The sequence below is a fragment of the Neolamprologus brichardi genome, chromosome 9, assembly GCF_056152115.1.
Source record: "Neolamprologus brichardi isolate AB-2024 chromosome 9, ASM5615211v1, whole genome shotgun sequence".
Lineage (NCBI taxonomy): Eukaryota > Metazoa > Chordata > Actinopteri > Cichliformes > Cichlidae > Neolamprologus > Neolamprologus brichardi.
In genome coordinates this window covers 16,730,138-16,744,728 of record NC_142112.1, presented here as the reverse complement: position 1 = coordinate 16,744,728, position 14,591 = coordinate 16,730,138, and the positions used below count along the sequence as shown (strand labels likewise).

The window sequence follows — 14,591 nt, the reverse complement described above, 5'->3', positions numbered from 1 at the left end:
AGTGTTCAGTGATTGATAAGTAACTTTTGAGGAAGCGCTCACAAGTGTGCGCTTCGATCCACAGACAAAAACAAAACAATGTTTTGTTTGACAAATTCTATGAAACATTCACGCTCTAGTTTGTTTGTTATTCAGAAATTTCATGGCTTCATGGTGCAGATGAATGACTTTTTGCACCAACCAGGCCGAGTTTATCTGCAAAGCAACACAAGTTATTGTGAGGTTCATCAATCAACCAGTAAAAAATCTAACCTTACTGAGTGGGACCAAGTAGCTATCTATACTTTTCCTATGAAAAAACCTTCTAAAGCTGTCTATAGTTTTACTTCCAAAGTTCATCAGCAAACAGTTCGAATGCCTGTAATTATCAGGCTGTACTCAAGCCCATTAATTAATCTGAAAACTGCTGTGACTCCAAACCCAAGTACCCTCCTGGGAAATTATGGCTAATGTCACACTTGGATCTGCTGATAGAGAAGTGAGTCAGTGTAACCTTTATTAAATCAGGCAAAACAACACATACTTATTTACTGTGGAAAACTGCAGAAAGCAAAACCTCTTAAATAAATGGGAGTAAGGGTAAGCTGCCGCCATCTGATGTTTATGTTAATGAATATAACATAGAGACACATTTTGACTTTGCTTTTATTGTTTATTAAAATATCTCTAGTTTTAGTTTAAGAACCATCTAGTCCAGCAGGTGGCGGTAATGCACGTTAAAGCTCTAACCGCCAAAGAAAAACCCAGAAGAAGAAGAAGCCGCAGAGTTCCCGCTTCATTGCGTTTGTGTTTTAGTTTATTTTTCTTCCTCATCTAAAGTGAAGCACTAAGGTAACTTTGATCTGAGTTCAGTCAATCTTGAATTTAGGTCCTGAGTGAAGTTTTCTGTTACTCTCCTCGGTCTCTGTTGTCAGTTATTTGTGAACCTGTTGAAAGAAAAACCCTCTACATTAAGTCAAGCTGATATAAACTAATTTACAAGAAAATATCAACAAATGCTAATGAAACACTGAGAAGAAATATGAAGAAAGCTTTTATATTAGCTAAGTGTAATCAGAGTTTCTGTTGTTTTATTAGCCTGTTACTAAGCGCTAGTTAGCATCTCTGTGTCACTGTGTGGCACCTGCACAGTTTTTGAATGCAGCCCAAGCTAGCTAGCGCCACCCTTCATCCATATAAGGTCACTTCCAGCTCCAAAAAATCCCAACATGTTGGCGGTAAAAGTGCTATAATGAAATCCATTTATGAGAAATGTAAAAATAAATGTATTCCAGGCTAAAACACAGCTGCCTTTGTCTTATCAGCGCAAAGTTGTGTTGTCCCACAGGGCATGTGATTGTAAAAACCGGCCTCACTCTGAGAGGCCTGTTGTTAGAATCATTTCAAAGATAATTTGATAAATTCTGATCAGTATTCAGTAAATGAGCCTGATTAACTGTTAGCAAAATAATAATGATAGACCAGAGATACCAGAGATGCATTTTCAAAACAAATACAGCCTCAAACCCTAAGAGGGGATCTGTGTTCTTATCACATTTAAATGTACTGCAGATTCTTTTAAAGCTTCAAACAAAACTGAAATGGAGGAACAAAGATATATAGAATAGAATAAAATAGTCTTTTATTGTCTTTGTACATATTCAACTAAATTGTGGGTGCTCCACACCAACTGTGCATGGAAAACAATATAAATAGTAAGACAGTAAGAATAAATAACATATAAGAGGAGTATATACAAAGAGGAGGAAGGCGCTCATTAGAGAACAGAATGCTTGAAAGTAATACAGTGGACTTGATACAAGTAGAGAATCGGAGTGTGACTGAGTGATGAGGGTTACTCAGATCATGGCTCAGATTTCTAAACCCACTCAGATAGGATAATCTTCCACGGCACACCTGATCATTTCTCACGGCACACGTATATGCCGCGGCAAAGTGGTTGGGAAACACTGTACTCGTTTATGCAGCTCCATCGATTGTTCTGTTTTCGTTCTTTGCCAGGGCCTTTTTTAAAGAGGAATTGCTCTCCTGGTACTGGTGTGCCATACTGCTGAATTTGGTATCGGTGCTCAAACCTTTTGTGTCTGTTTTAAACAAGTTTCCCACCCAGGGAAGCTGAAATTGTTGTTTGTCCTCTCAGATGAACATATGAGACACTTTGACTCTTCAGTGCAGTGTGGAGCCTAACAAAGTTCTGTTTTGTGTCCCAGCTGATCAGCAGGAGGAGAAGAGTCTGACGGAGCAGCAGAGGAAATTTCAGCTACTTGGACTCAGCTCAGCCACTGCAGAGAAAACAATGAGTTCGACACAGAAGGTGACAGATACTAGTGTTAAGAAATACTCCATTAACCCTTTAAGGCCTATTGGAGCAGGAATGCTCCGTTTTGCGTAACAATTTTAAAATCCCGTTAGAACTGCAATTAAGCTAGCACAATTATTTTATTTAGGAGGACTTGTACTTACATCTTATGCCATCAGCTTGCCCTAGGTCACGTTTCCTTCCACATATGTATTTGCAAAAATTGCATAAAAAGCACTTGCAGCAAAAAAACATAACATACCAGAAACACACTTTGCCGATCCGATCAGCTGTTCATAACACTTCCTACTTCATAGCACTTCCTATGTTGGAATAGATGTCAGCAAAAACTATCGTATGTCCGACTTTACCTGCCAAAACCTGCCTTCAGCGATACCTATACTGGTGTTTTTAAAAATTAGTTTGACTTTATTGTTTTCTGTATTGTTTCTGGGATTCTTAGAACTTAAATTTCACTGCTGGAAATAGTTTATTTTGATGCACATGCTGTTTGTTTTGCAAACTTGCATATATTTATGTATATGTTTATTATTATTATGTATAATATTTATTTTTGTTTTTCCTGCAGTATATAAAAATCTCAAAAATACTCAAAACAAATTTCCTGTGGTTGGAAACAATGTGCAACGTTTTTGCATTTACAGTTTTGAGGGATAAACCTCTAAAATTTCTCTAACTAGATATATGTGTAAAAACAATTTTAAATTTTTTGTATTTTATTGCACTTTTTTGCACTTTATGTAGTTACTATGGACTTAATGCATCGATATTATTAAAATTTGGGATATAATGGTCATATTGATGTATAGCAACTTGAAATGCTCCCAAAAATGGCATTAACGGCATGTAAAAATATAAAGATAAGCTCTGACAAACTTGTTTCTATGGTAGGTTTTAAAGGGTTAAAAGCTGAAGTACTGATATATATTTTATGCAAAACTAACTGAACCTTGTGCTATATTATTGTAATGTAATAATCATGTAATAATACAATGCCTACATTGTAGAGGGTGACTTTGCCTCTAAAGAGGAAAATGGGCAGGGAAGAGGTTAAAGTGGGATTCAGCAGGATTCAACTCTAAAATCAGCTGTAGTGGCTCAGTGTGGGGAAAAGAGTCACAGCTCACAATCATTTCTATTGAGAGCTCCAGTAGATTTTCTTAATGTACAGGCTGTGATCAGCTGACCTGCTGCTCTCTGTGGATGTACACAACTGAATTCAGCCAGATGTCTGCAGATGTTTCATGAGTTGTCCTGGCTGATTTCCATCCTCTACACCAGGGGTGTCAAACTCAATTGCACAGGGGGCCAAAACTCAAGCCACACTTAAACATTTATTGAACACACTAAAACCATGTTCTTTAAACATAAATATGAATAAAACCAGACAGGAATATTATTCCACAATAAATAAACTTTAACTTTAAATGTTTTGATCTTCATAAAAATATATCCTGTCAAAATTATGCAAGTTAGAAATATGAACATGCTGCCAAAAAACCCCAAAAAAATAAATGAAAACATACACAAGGTTCGAGCTGCATGTAGACGGAGCTGGGGCATTGCTGCAGGAATGGAACTAATAAACTGTGCGGGCCATTCAGTGTCGTACTTTGCCTTGAGTGTACCATTACACTGCAGCTCCATCTAAATCTGCACAGGTGCAGTTTCCACGTAAATGGGTTGAGAAGCAGCTCGAAATTCTCTTTTTGTGCTTCACAGTCACCAAAGCGCCGTGCGAACTCAGTGCGTTCAGTTTATCAGTGTGTGATGCACTTTACCCACGTACACACACGCACACACACATGGTACGTTATTGCCAGATGCAACGTTTATTCTGAGTTTTTTTATTAGTTTTGACAGTCCGCCGTCTGGACAGCTCCCATCTCAGCTGATCCCAGCTTCCCCTCCGCTGCTCTTCCGTGTCACTAAAAAGGGGAAGGAAAGACATCATCAGCCCAAACTCCATCAGCTGTGTTCTCACCTGCCTCTCCAGCACCGCCCCGTTGAGCTCACTGCACCACTCCTCCTCTGCAGCCGCGCCCGGGACCACACCTCCGCCACAATCAGCAAAGTGCGCCGACTTGTTTCAACATTACTTGCAACATTACTTTAAATCACATTGTGAGACAAACTGCACACAAACAGTTTGTGTGTTTGCTGATGTTTGTTGGGCTGATAGAATCGCTGCATTTGAAATTACCTGCCACATAAAAAATATTACTCTATTTATTCTCGCTCGTCTTCTGTATTGCTAGCTAGATGTTGAAAACAAAACAAAACACTGGCCCACTTTAACCCCTAACTAAGGCATACAGCTTATGATTAGTACATGATCAGGATTGGATTGCATGTGTTAGTGTTTCACTTTGATCTTTGATACCTGCAGTGATGAAATAACTCCCCTCAAATGCCTTAAACCAAAAGTAACAAGCCTGTTTTGAAAATGTAAGGAGTAGAAAATACAGATATATATTTTTTAATGTAGAGAGTAAAAGTAAAAAAAACCCTCAGGTTACAGTCAGACTCTGACATCATCCTTCACTGAACCAAGCTAGTAACTGTTACATTTTGTCACATTTATTCTCTCAGGAGGCCGACAAACCTCACAGAAGAAAGAGAGAGAAAAAAAACACCTGTGACGAGTGTGGGAAGGATTTTACCTGGAAGTCTAAACTAAAACAACATCAGCTCATCCACACTGGAGAGAGACCATTCAGCTGTGACTTGTGTGGAAAGTCGTTTTCCTGGAAGAAAGCCCTAAAAACACACCAAGTCATCCACAGTGGAGTTAAAGCTTACAGCTGTGATCAGTGCGGCAGAGCTTTTACTCAAAGTAGCACCTTACAGAGACATCTAGTTACCCACTCTGGAATTAAGGCATACAGCTGTGACATCTGTGGAAAAACCTTCAGCCGGCTAGGGTACAGAAATATACACCTACGCATTCACTCCGGAGAAGATGTGTACTGGTGTGATCAGTGTGGCAAATACTTTACAACAGACGCACACTTACAAAGCCACATGTTTACCCACACTGAGGAGAGACCTTATCAATGTGACCTGTGTGAGAAGACTTTTAAAGCTTCGCATCACCTGAGACGACACCAACAGATCCACACCAGAAAGAGACTCTACAAGTGCAGTTACTGTGAGGTATGTATTTTTATTTTATTCTTGTAAGTTCAGTCTGACTGTTTGGAACAAGTCTGCTCATTAAATTGTGTTAGCATGTTAGCACTTCTACTGCACCGAAGAGTAGCTCTGAGCCATTATTCAGATTTTCATTTCAATTATGATTTTTGTTTACACGATCATGAAAAACGAAAAATGCTGAAAATTGATATGTTGCTGTTATTTAATCTTCAGGCAGCTTCGTGGTGTATCATGGTGTTGTTATTTCTGCATAAATGGCCTTTGGTTTACAGCAGCTCATTTTGTCACATTTATTATTAGAAATATATTAGAAAATTATAGAAATATATAACAGGAAACAGCAACAGGAAATATAAAAAAGTACAGACCTGGTAAACATTTATTACTATTCTGAGTGTTAGCATTAATATTTGTGTACAAGCAGGAGGGATGGGCATGATTTTAGAGTGTTTGAACAATGATTAATTATCTTTAACACCAGGTTGGATGTAATGTGTTACTTAGAGCTGGTCGATATAAGATTTTTTCATATCACGTTATGTTTTTTTCATTTCAGGCGATAACGATATATATCACGATATAAGCCAAATAACTATATGTGTACGATTTAAATGTGCCGTTGCTCACAAGTAAAATGTGAAATAATCAGCAGCTTGTTTTGATTTAAATATTTATTTCCCATAATAAGTTCAACAGGGTAGATGTACTTAAGGAACATGAGACTTTTTCAGATAAATAAAGGCAAATATTGCAAACTACACAAAAGGCAGCCGCTAAAGCGTTTAAGTTTCAAAATAGAACAAACAAAACAGACTACTAAATTGTCAATTCCACTTAGAAACAAAATATTAATTCTAAAAATAAATTTTAGTTAGTTTAATTTTGTCTGTTCTTCTGTAAAACAAACGTTTGTCAATATCAAATAAACTGAGAACTAAAAGGAAATTCTCAATCTCTCCTTGTTGTATAGCTTAGCTTTTCAAACAGTTTTAACAGTTACTTTAGTCTGACAAAAGCCGAATGACGAATTAGCGCTTTATTTATTGTATTTCCAGACTTGCTTTCGGCACAATTTACAGTGCGCGCTACTCTGTTTTTTGTCAGACTTGAAATAGCCGAAATACCTTCACACTACAGAACGTCTATGGCTCTTCCGTTCGACAATCTCTCCGGCCTTGGAACCATCATCTGTTTTCTCTTCGGTAACCTTCGGTCACGCTCTCGGTTGATTTTTTTCTAGTCGGCACATTCATTTCCTCCATTACCTGGGCGGCACGGCGGCTGGCTGCTTCCCAAACAAATACACATGTGCGGCTTGGCACTTGTGCTGTCTGTAACAAGTCACGTGACGTGACGCTGCGGCTGTGATTGGTTCGGCTCTGCGCTAGTTAATTTGGATTGGCTGTTCTTGTTCTTTTTTTTTAAGAGGACAAGAGAGATGAGGCCTATCGCAATAGTTTAATTTTTCTATCGAGAAAAAGTTATTTCGCAATACATATCGTTATCGTTCTATCGCCCAGCTCTAGTGTTACTACTACCAGTAGGTGGGGAAAAGAGACCTTTAAGGTGTTTGGTGCCACACTCCACCTTCAGGTTTAAAACTAGTGTTAATGGAGGGAGTTTAAAGCTTCAGTTTGTTCAATGAATGCATTTCACTCATTGCCTCTGTTTGTATCTCTGTCACTGCAGGACCAACATGGACCGAGAAGTCAGCGCTCTCAGGAGGCCGACAAACCTCACAGAAGAAAGAGAGAGAAAAAAAACACCTGTGACGAGTGTGGGAAGGATTTTACTGTGAAGTCTAAACTAAAACAACATCAGCTCATCCACACTGGAGAGAGACCGTTCAGCTGTGACTTGTGTGGAAAGTCGTTTTCCTGGAAGAAAGCCCTAAAAACACACCAAGTCATCCACAGTGGAGTTAAAGCTTACAGCTGTGATCAGTGCGGCAGAGCTTTTACTCAAAGTAGCACCTTACAGAGACATCTAGTTACCCACTCTGGAATTAAGGCATACAGCTGTGACATCTGTGGAAAAACCTTCAGCCGGCTAGGGTACAGAAATATACACCTACGCATTCACTCCGGAGAAGATGTGTACTGGTGTGATCAGTGTGGCAAATACTTTACAACAGACGCACACTTACAAAGCCACATGTTTACCCACACTGAGGAGAGACCTTATCAATGTGACCTGTGTGAGAAGACTTTTAAAGCTTCGCATCACCTGAGACGACACCAACAGATCCACACCAGAAAGAGACTCTACAAGTGCAGTTACTGTGAGGTATGTATTTTTATTTTATTCTTGTAAGTTCAGTCTGACTGTTTGGAACAAGTCTGCTCATTAAATTGTGTTAGCATGTTAGCACTTCTACTGCACCGAAGAGTAGCTCTGAGCCATTATTCAGATTTTCATTTCAATTATGATTTTTGTTTACACGATCATGAAAAACGAAAAATGCTGAAAATTGATATGTTGCTGTTATTTAATCTTCAGGCAGCTTCGTGGTGTATCATGGTGTTGTTATTTCTGCATAAATGGCCTTTGGTTTACAGCAGCTCATTCCTCTGTCAGGTGTAAATGGAATAAAATAAAACATAAAATAAGTACAAAACCAAACCCTTCAGTAATCTTCTCTTTATGGTTAACAAAGTTGTATTGTTACGTAATGTTATTGCAGTATTGTAGCCGCAGTATCATTGCTTACATATAGCTTTAGTACTTTTAAACATTAGTGTTAAAATACCCATTTAATGTTATAATTGCAGCGTCATTGGGGGTAATAGTTTTTCTTGTATCCCGTCAGCTGAGTGTTATAACTGCACAATTACAGTGTTGTTAATGCAGTATTAAATTAGTATTATTGCAGTGTTACAGTAGTTTACCATGGGTACCCTAAAAACAGTAGTGTGGTAGTACTTAAGTGTAAGTCAGATGTTACTGTAATATTAAATTCAATTCAATTCAATTCAATTTTATTTATATAGCGCCAAATCACAACAAAAGTCGCCTCAAGGCGCTTCATAGATACAGAGAAAAACCCAACAATCATATGACCCCCTATGAGCAAGCACTTTGGCGACAGTGGGAAGGAAAAACTCCCTTTTAACAGGATGAAACCTCCGGCAGAACCAGGCTCAGGGAGGGGCGGCCATCTGCTGCGACCGGTTGGGGTGAGAGAAGGAAGACAGGATAAAAGACATGCTGTGGAAGAGAGACAGAGGTTAATAACAGATATGATTCAACACAGAGAGGTCTGTTAATACATAGAGAGCGAGAAAGGTGACTGGAAAGGAAAAACTCAATGCATCATGGGAATCCCCCGGCAGCCTACATCTATTGCAGCATAACTAAGGGAGGATTCAGGGTCACCTGGTCCAGCCCTAACTATATGCTTTAGCAAAAAGGAAAGTTTTAAGCCTAATCTTAAAAGTAGAGATAGTGTCTGTCTCCCGAATCCAAACTGGAAGCTGGTTCCACAGAAGAGGGCCTGAAAACTGAAGGCTCTCCCTCCCATTCTACTTTTAAATACTCTAGGAACAACAAGTAGGCCTGCAGAGCGGGAGCGAAGTGCTCTAATAGGGTGATATGGTACTACAAGGTCATTAAGATAAGATGGGGCCTGATTATTTAAGACCTTGTATGTGAGGAGCAGGATTTTGAATTCAATTCTGGATTTAACAGGAAGCCAATGAAGGGAAGCCAAAACAGGAGAAATATGCTCTCTCTTTCTAGTCCCTGTCAGTACTCTTGCTGCAGCATTTTGGATTAGCTGAAGGCTTTTCAGTGAGTTTTTTGGACATCCTGATAATAATGAATTGCAGTAGTCCAGCCTGGAAGTAATAAATGCATGAACTAGTTTTTCAGCGTCACTCTGAGACAGGATATTTCTAATTTTAGAGATGTTGCGCAAATGGAAGAACGCAGTCATACATATTTGTTTAATATGTGCGTTGAAGGACATATCCTGGTCAAAAATGACTCCAAGGTTCCTCACAGTGTTACTGGAGGCCAAGGTAATGCAATCCAGAGTAAGAATCTGGTTAGATACCATATTTCTAAGCTTTTCAGCGCCGAGTACAATGACCTCAGTTTTATCTGAGTTAAGAAGCAAAAAGTTAGTGGCCATCCAAGACTTTATGTCTTTAAGACATTCCTGCAGTTTAACTAATTGGTGTGTGTTATCTGGCTTCATGGACAGATAGAGCTGGGTGTCATCTGCATAGCAGTGAAAATGTATGCTATGTCTTCTAATGATGCTGCCTAGGGGAAGCATGTATAATGTAAACAGAATTGGTCCTAGCACTGAACCCTGTGGAACTCCATAATTAACCTCAGTGTGTGAAGAGGACTCTCCATTTACATGCACAAATTGGAGTCTATTAGATAGATATGATACAAACCACTGCAGTGCAATACCTGTAATACCTACAGCATGTTCTAATCGCTCTAATAGGATATTATGGTCAACAGTATCGAATGCTGCACTAAGGTCAAGAAGGACAAGCACAGAGATGAGTCCACTGTCAGAGGCCATAAGAAGATCATTTGTAACCTTCACTAAAGCTGTTTCTGTGCTGTGATGAACTCTGAAACCTAACTGAAACTCTTCAAATAAACCATTCCTCTGCAGATGAGCTGTTTGACAACTACTCTTTCAAGGATTTTTGATATGAAAGGAAGGTTGGAGATTGGCCTATAATTAGCTAAGACTGCTGGGTCTAGAGATGGCTTTTTGAGTAAAGGTTTAACTGCAGCCACCTTGAAGGCCTGTGGTACATAGCCGATTATTAGCGATAGGTTGATCATATATAAGATCGAAGAATTTATCAATGGCAGGACTTCTTTGAGCAGTTTTGTAGGAATGGGGTCTAAAAGACACGTTGATGGTTTGGAGGAAGTAATTATTGTAGATAACTCAGAAAGATCGATTGGAGAAAAAGAGTCTAACTTAACATCAATGGTACTAAGAGTAGCTGTAGATAATATTACATCTGTGGGATGATTATTGGTAATTTTTTCTCTAATGATAAAAATTTTATTTGTGAAGAAGTTGATGAAGTCATCACTAGTTAACGTTAAAGGGATGGTTGGCTCAAAAGAGCTCTGACTTTTTGTCAGCCTGGCTACAGTGCTGAAGAGAAACCTGGGGTTGTTCTTATTTTCTTCAATCAGTGATGAGTAGTAAGCTGTTCTGGCTTTGCGGAGGGCTTTCTTATAAAGCCACAAACTATTTCTCCAGGCTAAATGATGATCCTCTAAATTTGTGACACGCCATTTCCTCTCCAGATTACGAGTCATCTGCTTTAGGGTACGTGTTTGAGAATTATACCATGGGGTCAGGTACTTCTGATTAGAGACCTTAGTTTTCACTGGAGCTACAGTATCCAGAGTCGTACGTAGTGAGGAGGTGAAATTATTAACAAGATAATCAACCTCTGTTGTGGTAGCGTTCAGATAGCTGCTCTGCTCTATGTTGGTACAGGGCATTGACGATGATAACAGTGGCTGGATTATATTCTTAAACTTAGTTACAGCGCTTTCAGAAAGACATCTACTTTGATAAAGTCCACTCTCCACTGCTGCATAATCAATTATTGTAAATGTAAATGTTATCAAGAAATGATCAGACAGGAGAGGGTTTTCAGGAAACACTGTTAAATGTTCAGTTTCTATGCCGTATGTTAAAACAAGATCTAGAGTGTGATTAAAGTGGTGGGTGGGTTCTTTTACATTTTGAGAGAAACCAATTGAGTCTAACAACAGATTAAATGCCATGTTGAGGCTGCCATTTTAACCATCAACATGGATGTTAAAATCACCCACAATAATTATTTTATCTGAGCTCAGAACTAAATCAGATATAAAGTCTGAGAAATCAGACAAAAACTCTGTGTAAGGCCCAGGTGGACGATAGATGATAACAAGTAAGACTGGTTTCTGAGTTTCACAGCTGGGGTGGACAATGTTAAGCATCAGGCTTTCAAATGGATTAAAAGTCTGTCTTGGTCTTTCATTAATTAATAGACTGGTGTGAAAAATTGCTGCCACACCGCCCCCTCAACCTGTGCTTCGAGATTTCTGGTAGTTAGAATGACTCGGGGTGTTGATTCATTTAAACTAACATAATCATCCTGCTGCAACCAGGTTTCTGTAAGGCAGAGTAAATCAATTTGTTGATCAATTATTAAGTCATGTACTAACAGAGACTTGGAGGAGAGAGACCTAATATTTAATAATCCACATTTCACTGTTTTACTCTTTGGTTCAGATGTGGATACTGTATTGTTCTTTCTTTGTAAATGTTTAAGTTATTTGTTGCTGGTTTTTAGTTTGTTTTTTGTCTTTTTGGAAGCAGACACAGTCTCTATGGAGATGGGTTTTTGGGGGGGTAGCAGGAGAGAAGTATTCCTGTAGTATTATGGTGGTAGTATTGTAGTTATTGTAGCCCAGTAAACTGAGTGTGTTAATTGAAACAATTAAATTGTAATTGGACGTCTGCAGAGATGCTCTTTATTTCAGGCGACGTTCAGGATAAAAGTGTTGAAGGACTGACTTACACTGTCTTTGTGTCTTTGTGTAGAAGCAGAGCGACACAGATGGATCCACTTCTCAACCCTGTCATCGCTGTGGTGGTGGGAAAGACTTTCGTTGTGACATCTGTGGAAAAACTTTCAGTCAGCAAGACGGCCTAAAAATACATCAACGTAAACACACTGGAGACAAACTGAAATACTGCAAAGAATGTGGGAGAAGCTTCCCCACATCAGGTGACTTAAAACGACATGAACTCTTTCACAGTGGGGTCAAAAAGCACCTCTGTGATCAGTGTGGGTCATCCTTCACCACTGCAGGTAACCTTAAAAGACACAAACAAGTCCACACAGGAGAGAAACCATACAAGTGCAGACACTGTGACAAAAGCTTCTCACGTTCAGGTAATCGTAACGATCATGAACGTACACACATGGAAAGAAACTACAGCTGTGAGCAGTGTGACAAGAGCTTCAGTAATCTCAGTTCATACTCTGCACACAAACGATCCCACGTTACTAATAAACTTTTTCACTGTTACCAATGTGCCAAAACATTCACTTCATTATCTGCTCTGTGCAAACATCAGCGTGATCACGCAGGGCTGAAATCGTTCCCATCACAGGATGACAGCGAATCTGAAGAGAGAGAAACATCCTCTTCTGGTTTCAGAGTCCAACCTAAAACCCTGGAGATCAGGCTCCACAGAGTTCAGATAAACTCTCCTTAAAGTTCTAATGAGGCTATGAATCAAACTGTTCATGTACTTCAATGTTAATCTTTATAAATTGTTCTTCTGTAGTGTTTGTGTTCAGTGGTTACCTTCCTTTTTATTTTTTCAGTGGCTGGAGGAAAATCAGTTTCCTGTTCAAGTTTTTATTGAATGTAGTTTGTTAAATAAAGTTCTTAAATAAAGTTTAAAAAATGTTAAATAAAGAATTGGTTTAACGACAAAGATTTTGAGCCGTGATGTCATTTCCTGTATTTCAGAGTAAAGACTGAAGTGACAAATGGAAACATGTTTACAGTCATGGAATAAACACTGATGGGTCATCTGTAGGAAGTACTATTGCTGACCTGACAGACTCGTAAATAAAAATAAGTAAAACTGATTTCGTAACATCTGTAAATGATCTCTTGGCTATAGTAGATCTTTGACTTTTTCCTTTTTTAATTGTTTGTTTAAAATAGTTTTCTCTAGCTTAAGGCGTACGGTCCAGGCCTTCAGAGCAGTGGTCTGACTGTTGGAAAACCCACTGAATTCACAGTTGATGCCAAGCAAGGAGGAAAAGCTCCTCTGAAAATTATAAATTATAGCCCAGCAATATCTGGCTTTGTATATGATCACAAATATGTTAAATATATTGCATGTACCATATTTTTCGGACTATGAGTCGCACTTAAAATCCTTTAATTCTCTCAAACATCGACAGTGCGCCTTATGTATGAATTCTGGTTGTGCTTACTAACCTTGAACTGATTTTATGTAATACACGGCGCTCAAAAATCTGTCAAAAAAAGTTTTAGTATGACTTTGGTAAGCCACGAAGTCGCACCGCTTGATGGATTGTCGGAGCATTACGGCTACGTAGTCAGGAGCCTCGCGGAGTGATACGTACTGCGCTTCAACATAATATTACTGTATTGTGTGTGGATAAGGACCCCAAAATGGCACCTGTTAAGAGACATTCTTACGAAGCGGATTGCAAACTCAAGGCTGTCAGTCACGCAGTAGAACATGAGAATAGAGCAGCTGCGAGAGATTTCAACATGAATGAATCAATGGTACGGAAGTGGAGGAAGCAAGAAGAAAGAGTTGAGTAAAGTTTGACTTATCTGACTGTTTTGTTTCGCTTAATGCGTTTTATAGTCCAGTGCGCCTCATGTATGAAACCAGACCTGTTCATCGAAAGTGCGCCTTATAAACTGGTGCGCCTTATGGTCCGAAAAATACGGTGTGTTAAATCTGATTGAACTTATCCCTCGTCTTCTGCAAAGGATGTTGAAGTCAATTCTGTGGATGTCTAGGTTAAGGATAATGACAACAGCACATACACCTACACCTACACCCCACGTAAGCCTGTGAAGCACACTGTGATGGTCTCCTGGGGAGACTGAGAGTCCATTCAGGGTGAGTATGCACTCACACACGCTCTCACTTTCACTCTGGCATGCAGGGTTTGTCTTTTCTTCTCACTGAAAAGTCTCTTGAGTTTTGGTGTTTGTGCCCACAGATGAATGTGGGAGCAGGCTGTCATCCAAACAAGGTGAAGGTCTCTGACCCTGGAGTGGCAAAGACGGGCCTCAAAGCCTTCCAGCCAACATACTTCACTGTTGACTGCTCAGAGTCTGGTCAAGGTAAAGCTCCATAAATCTGTGTGTGTGAGAGTAAAGAGCGCAAACATATGATCATGTCAAAGAAATATTCCAAACAACAGTAACATGTTTAGAAACAGATATTACAGGGAAACTTATTTAACCCACCTGCTGTCTGAGGCTAAAAATGACTGTAGAGCATTACCTGCAAAGGTAACATGCTAACACAGCCTTTGTCCTCTGCCATCAGGACAAAGGCTGT

General features: G+C 39.2%; 1 protein-coding gene across 2 annotated transcripts; it reads left to right on the top strand.

Moving 5' to 3' along the window:
* Window positions 1-752: 752 nt before the first annotated feature.
* On the top strand, window positions 753-12,973 carry LOC148101295 (uncharacterized). Of its 2 annotated transcripts, XM_087846021.1 has the most exons (5): window positions 753-831; window positions 2,211-2,314; window positions 4,913-5,476; window positions 7,166-7,762; window positions 12,063-12,973. In XM_087846021.1, exons 2-5 carry the CDS (start codon window positions 2,297-2,299, stop codon window positions 12,741-12,743), a joined length of 1,860 nt encoding a protein of 619 aa, XP_087702147.1. In that variant the 5' UTR covers window positions 753-831; window positions 2,211-2,296; the 3' UTR covers window positions 12,744-12,973. The 2 variants fall into 2 exon arrangements, with proteins under 2 accessions (XP_087702147.1, XP_087702149.1); XM_087846023.1 differs by lacking the exon at window positions 4,913-5,476.
* The last annotated feature ends 1,618 nt before the right edge of the window (window positions 12,974-14,591 follow it).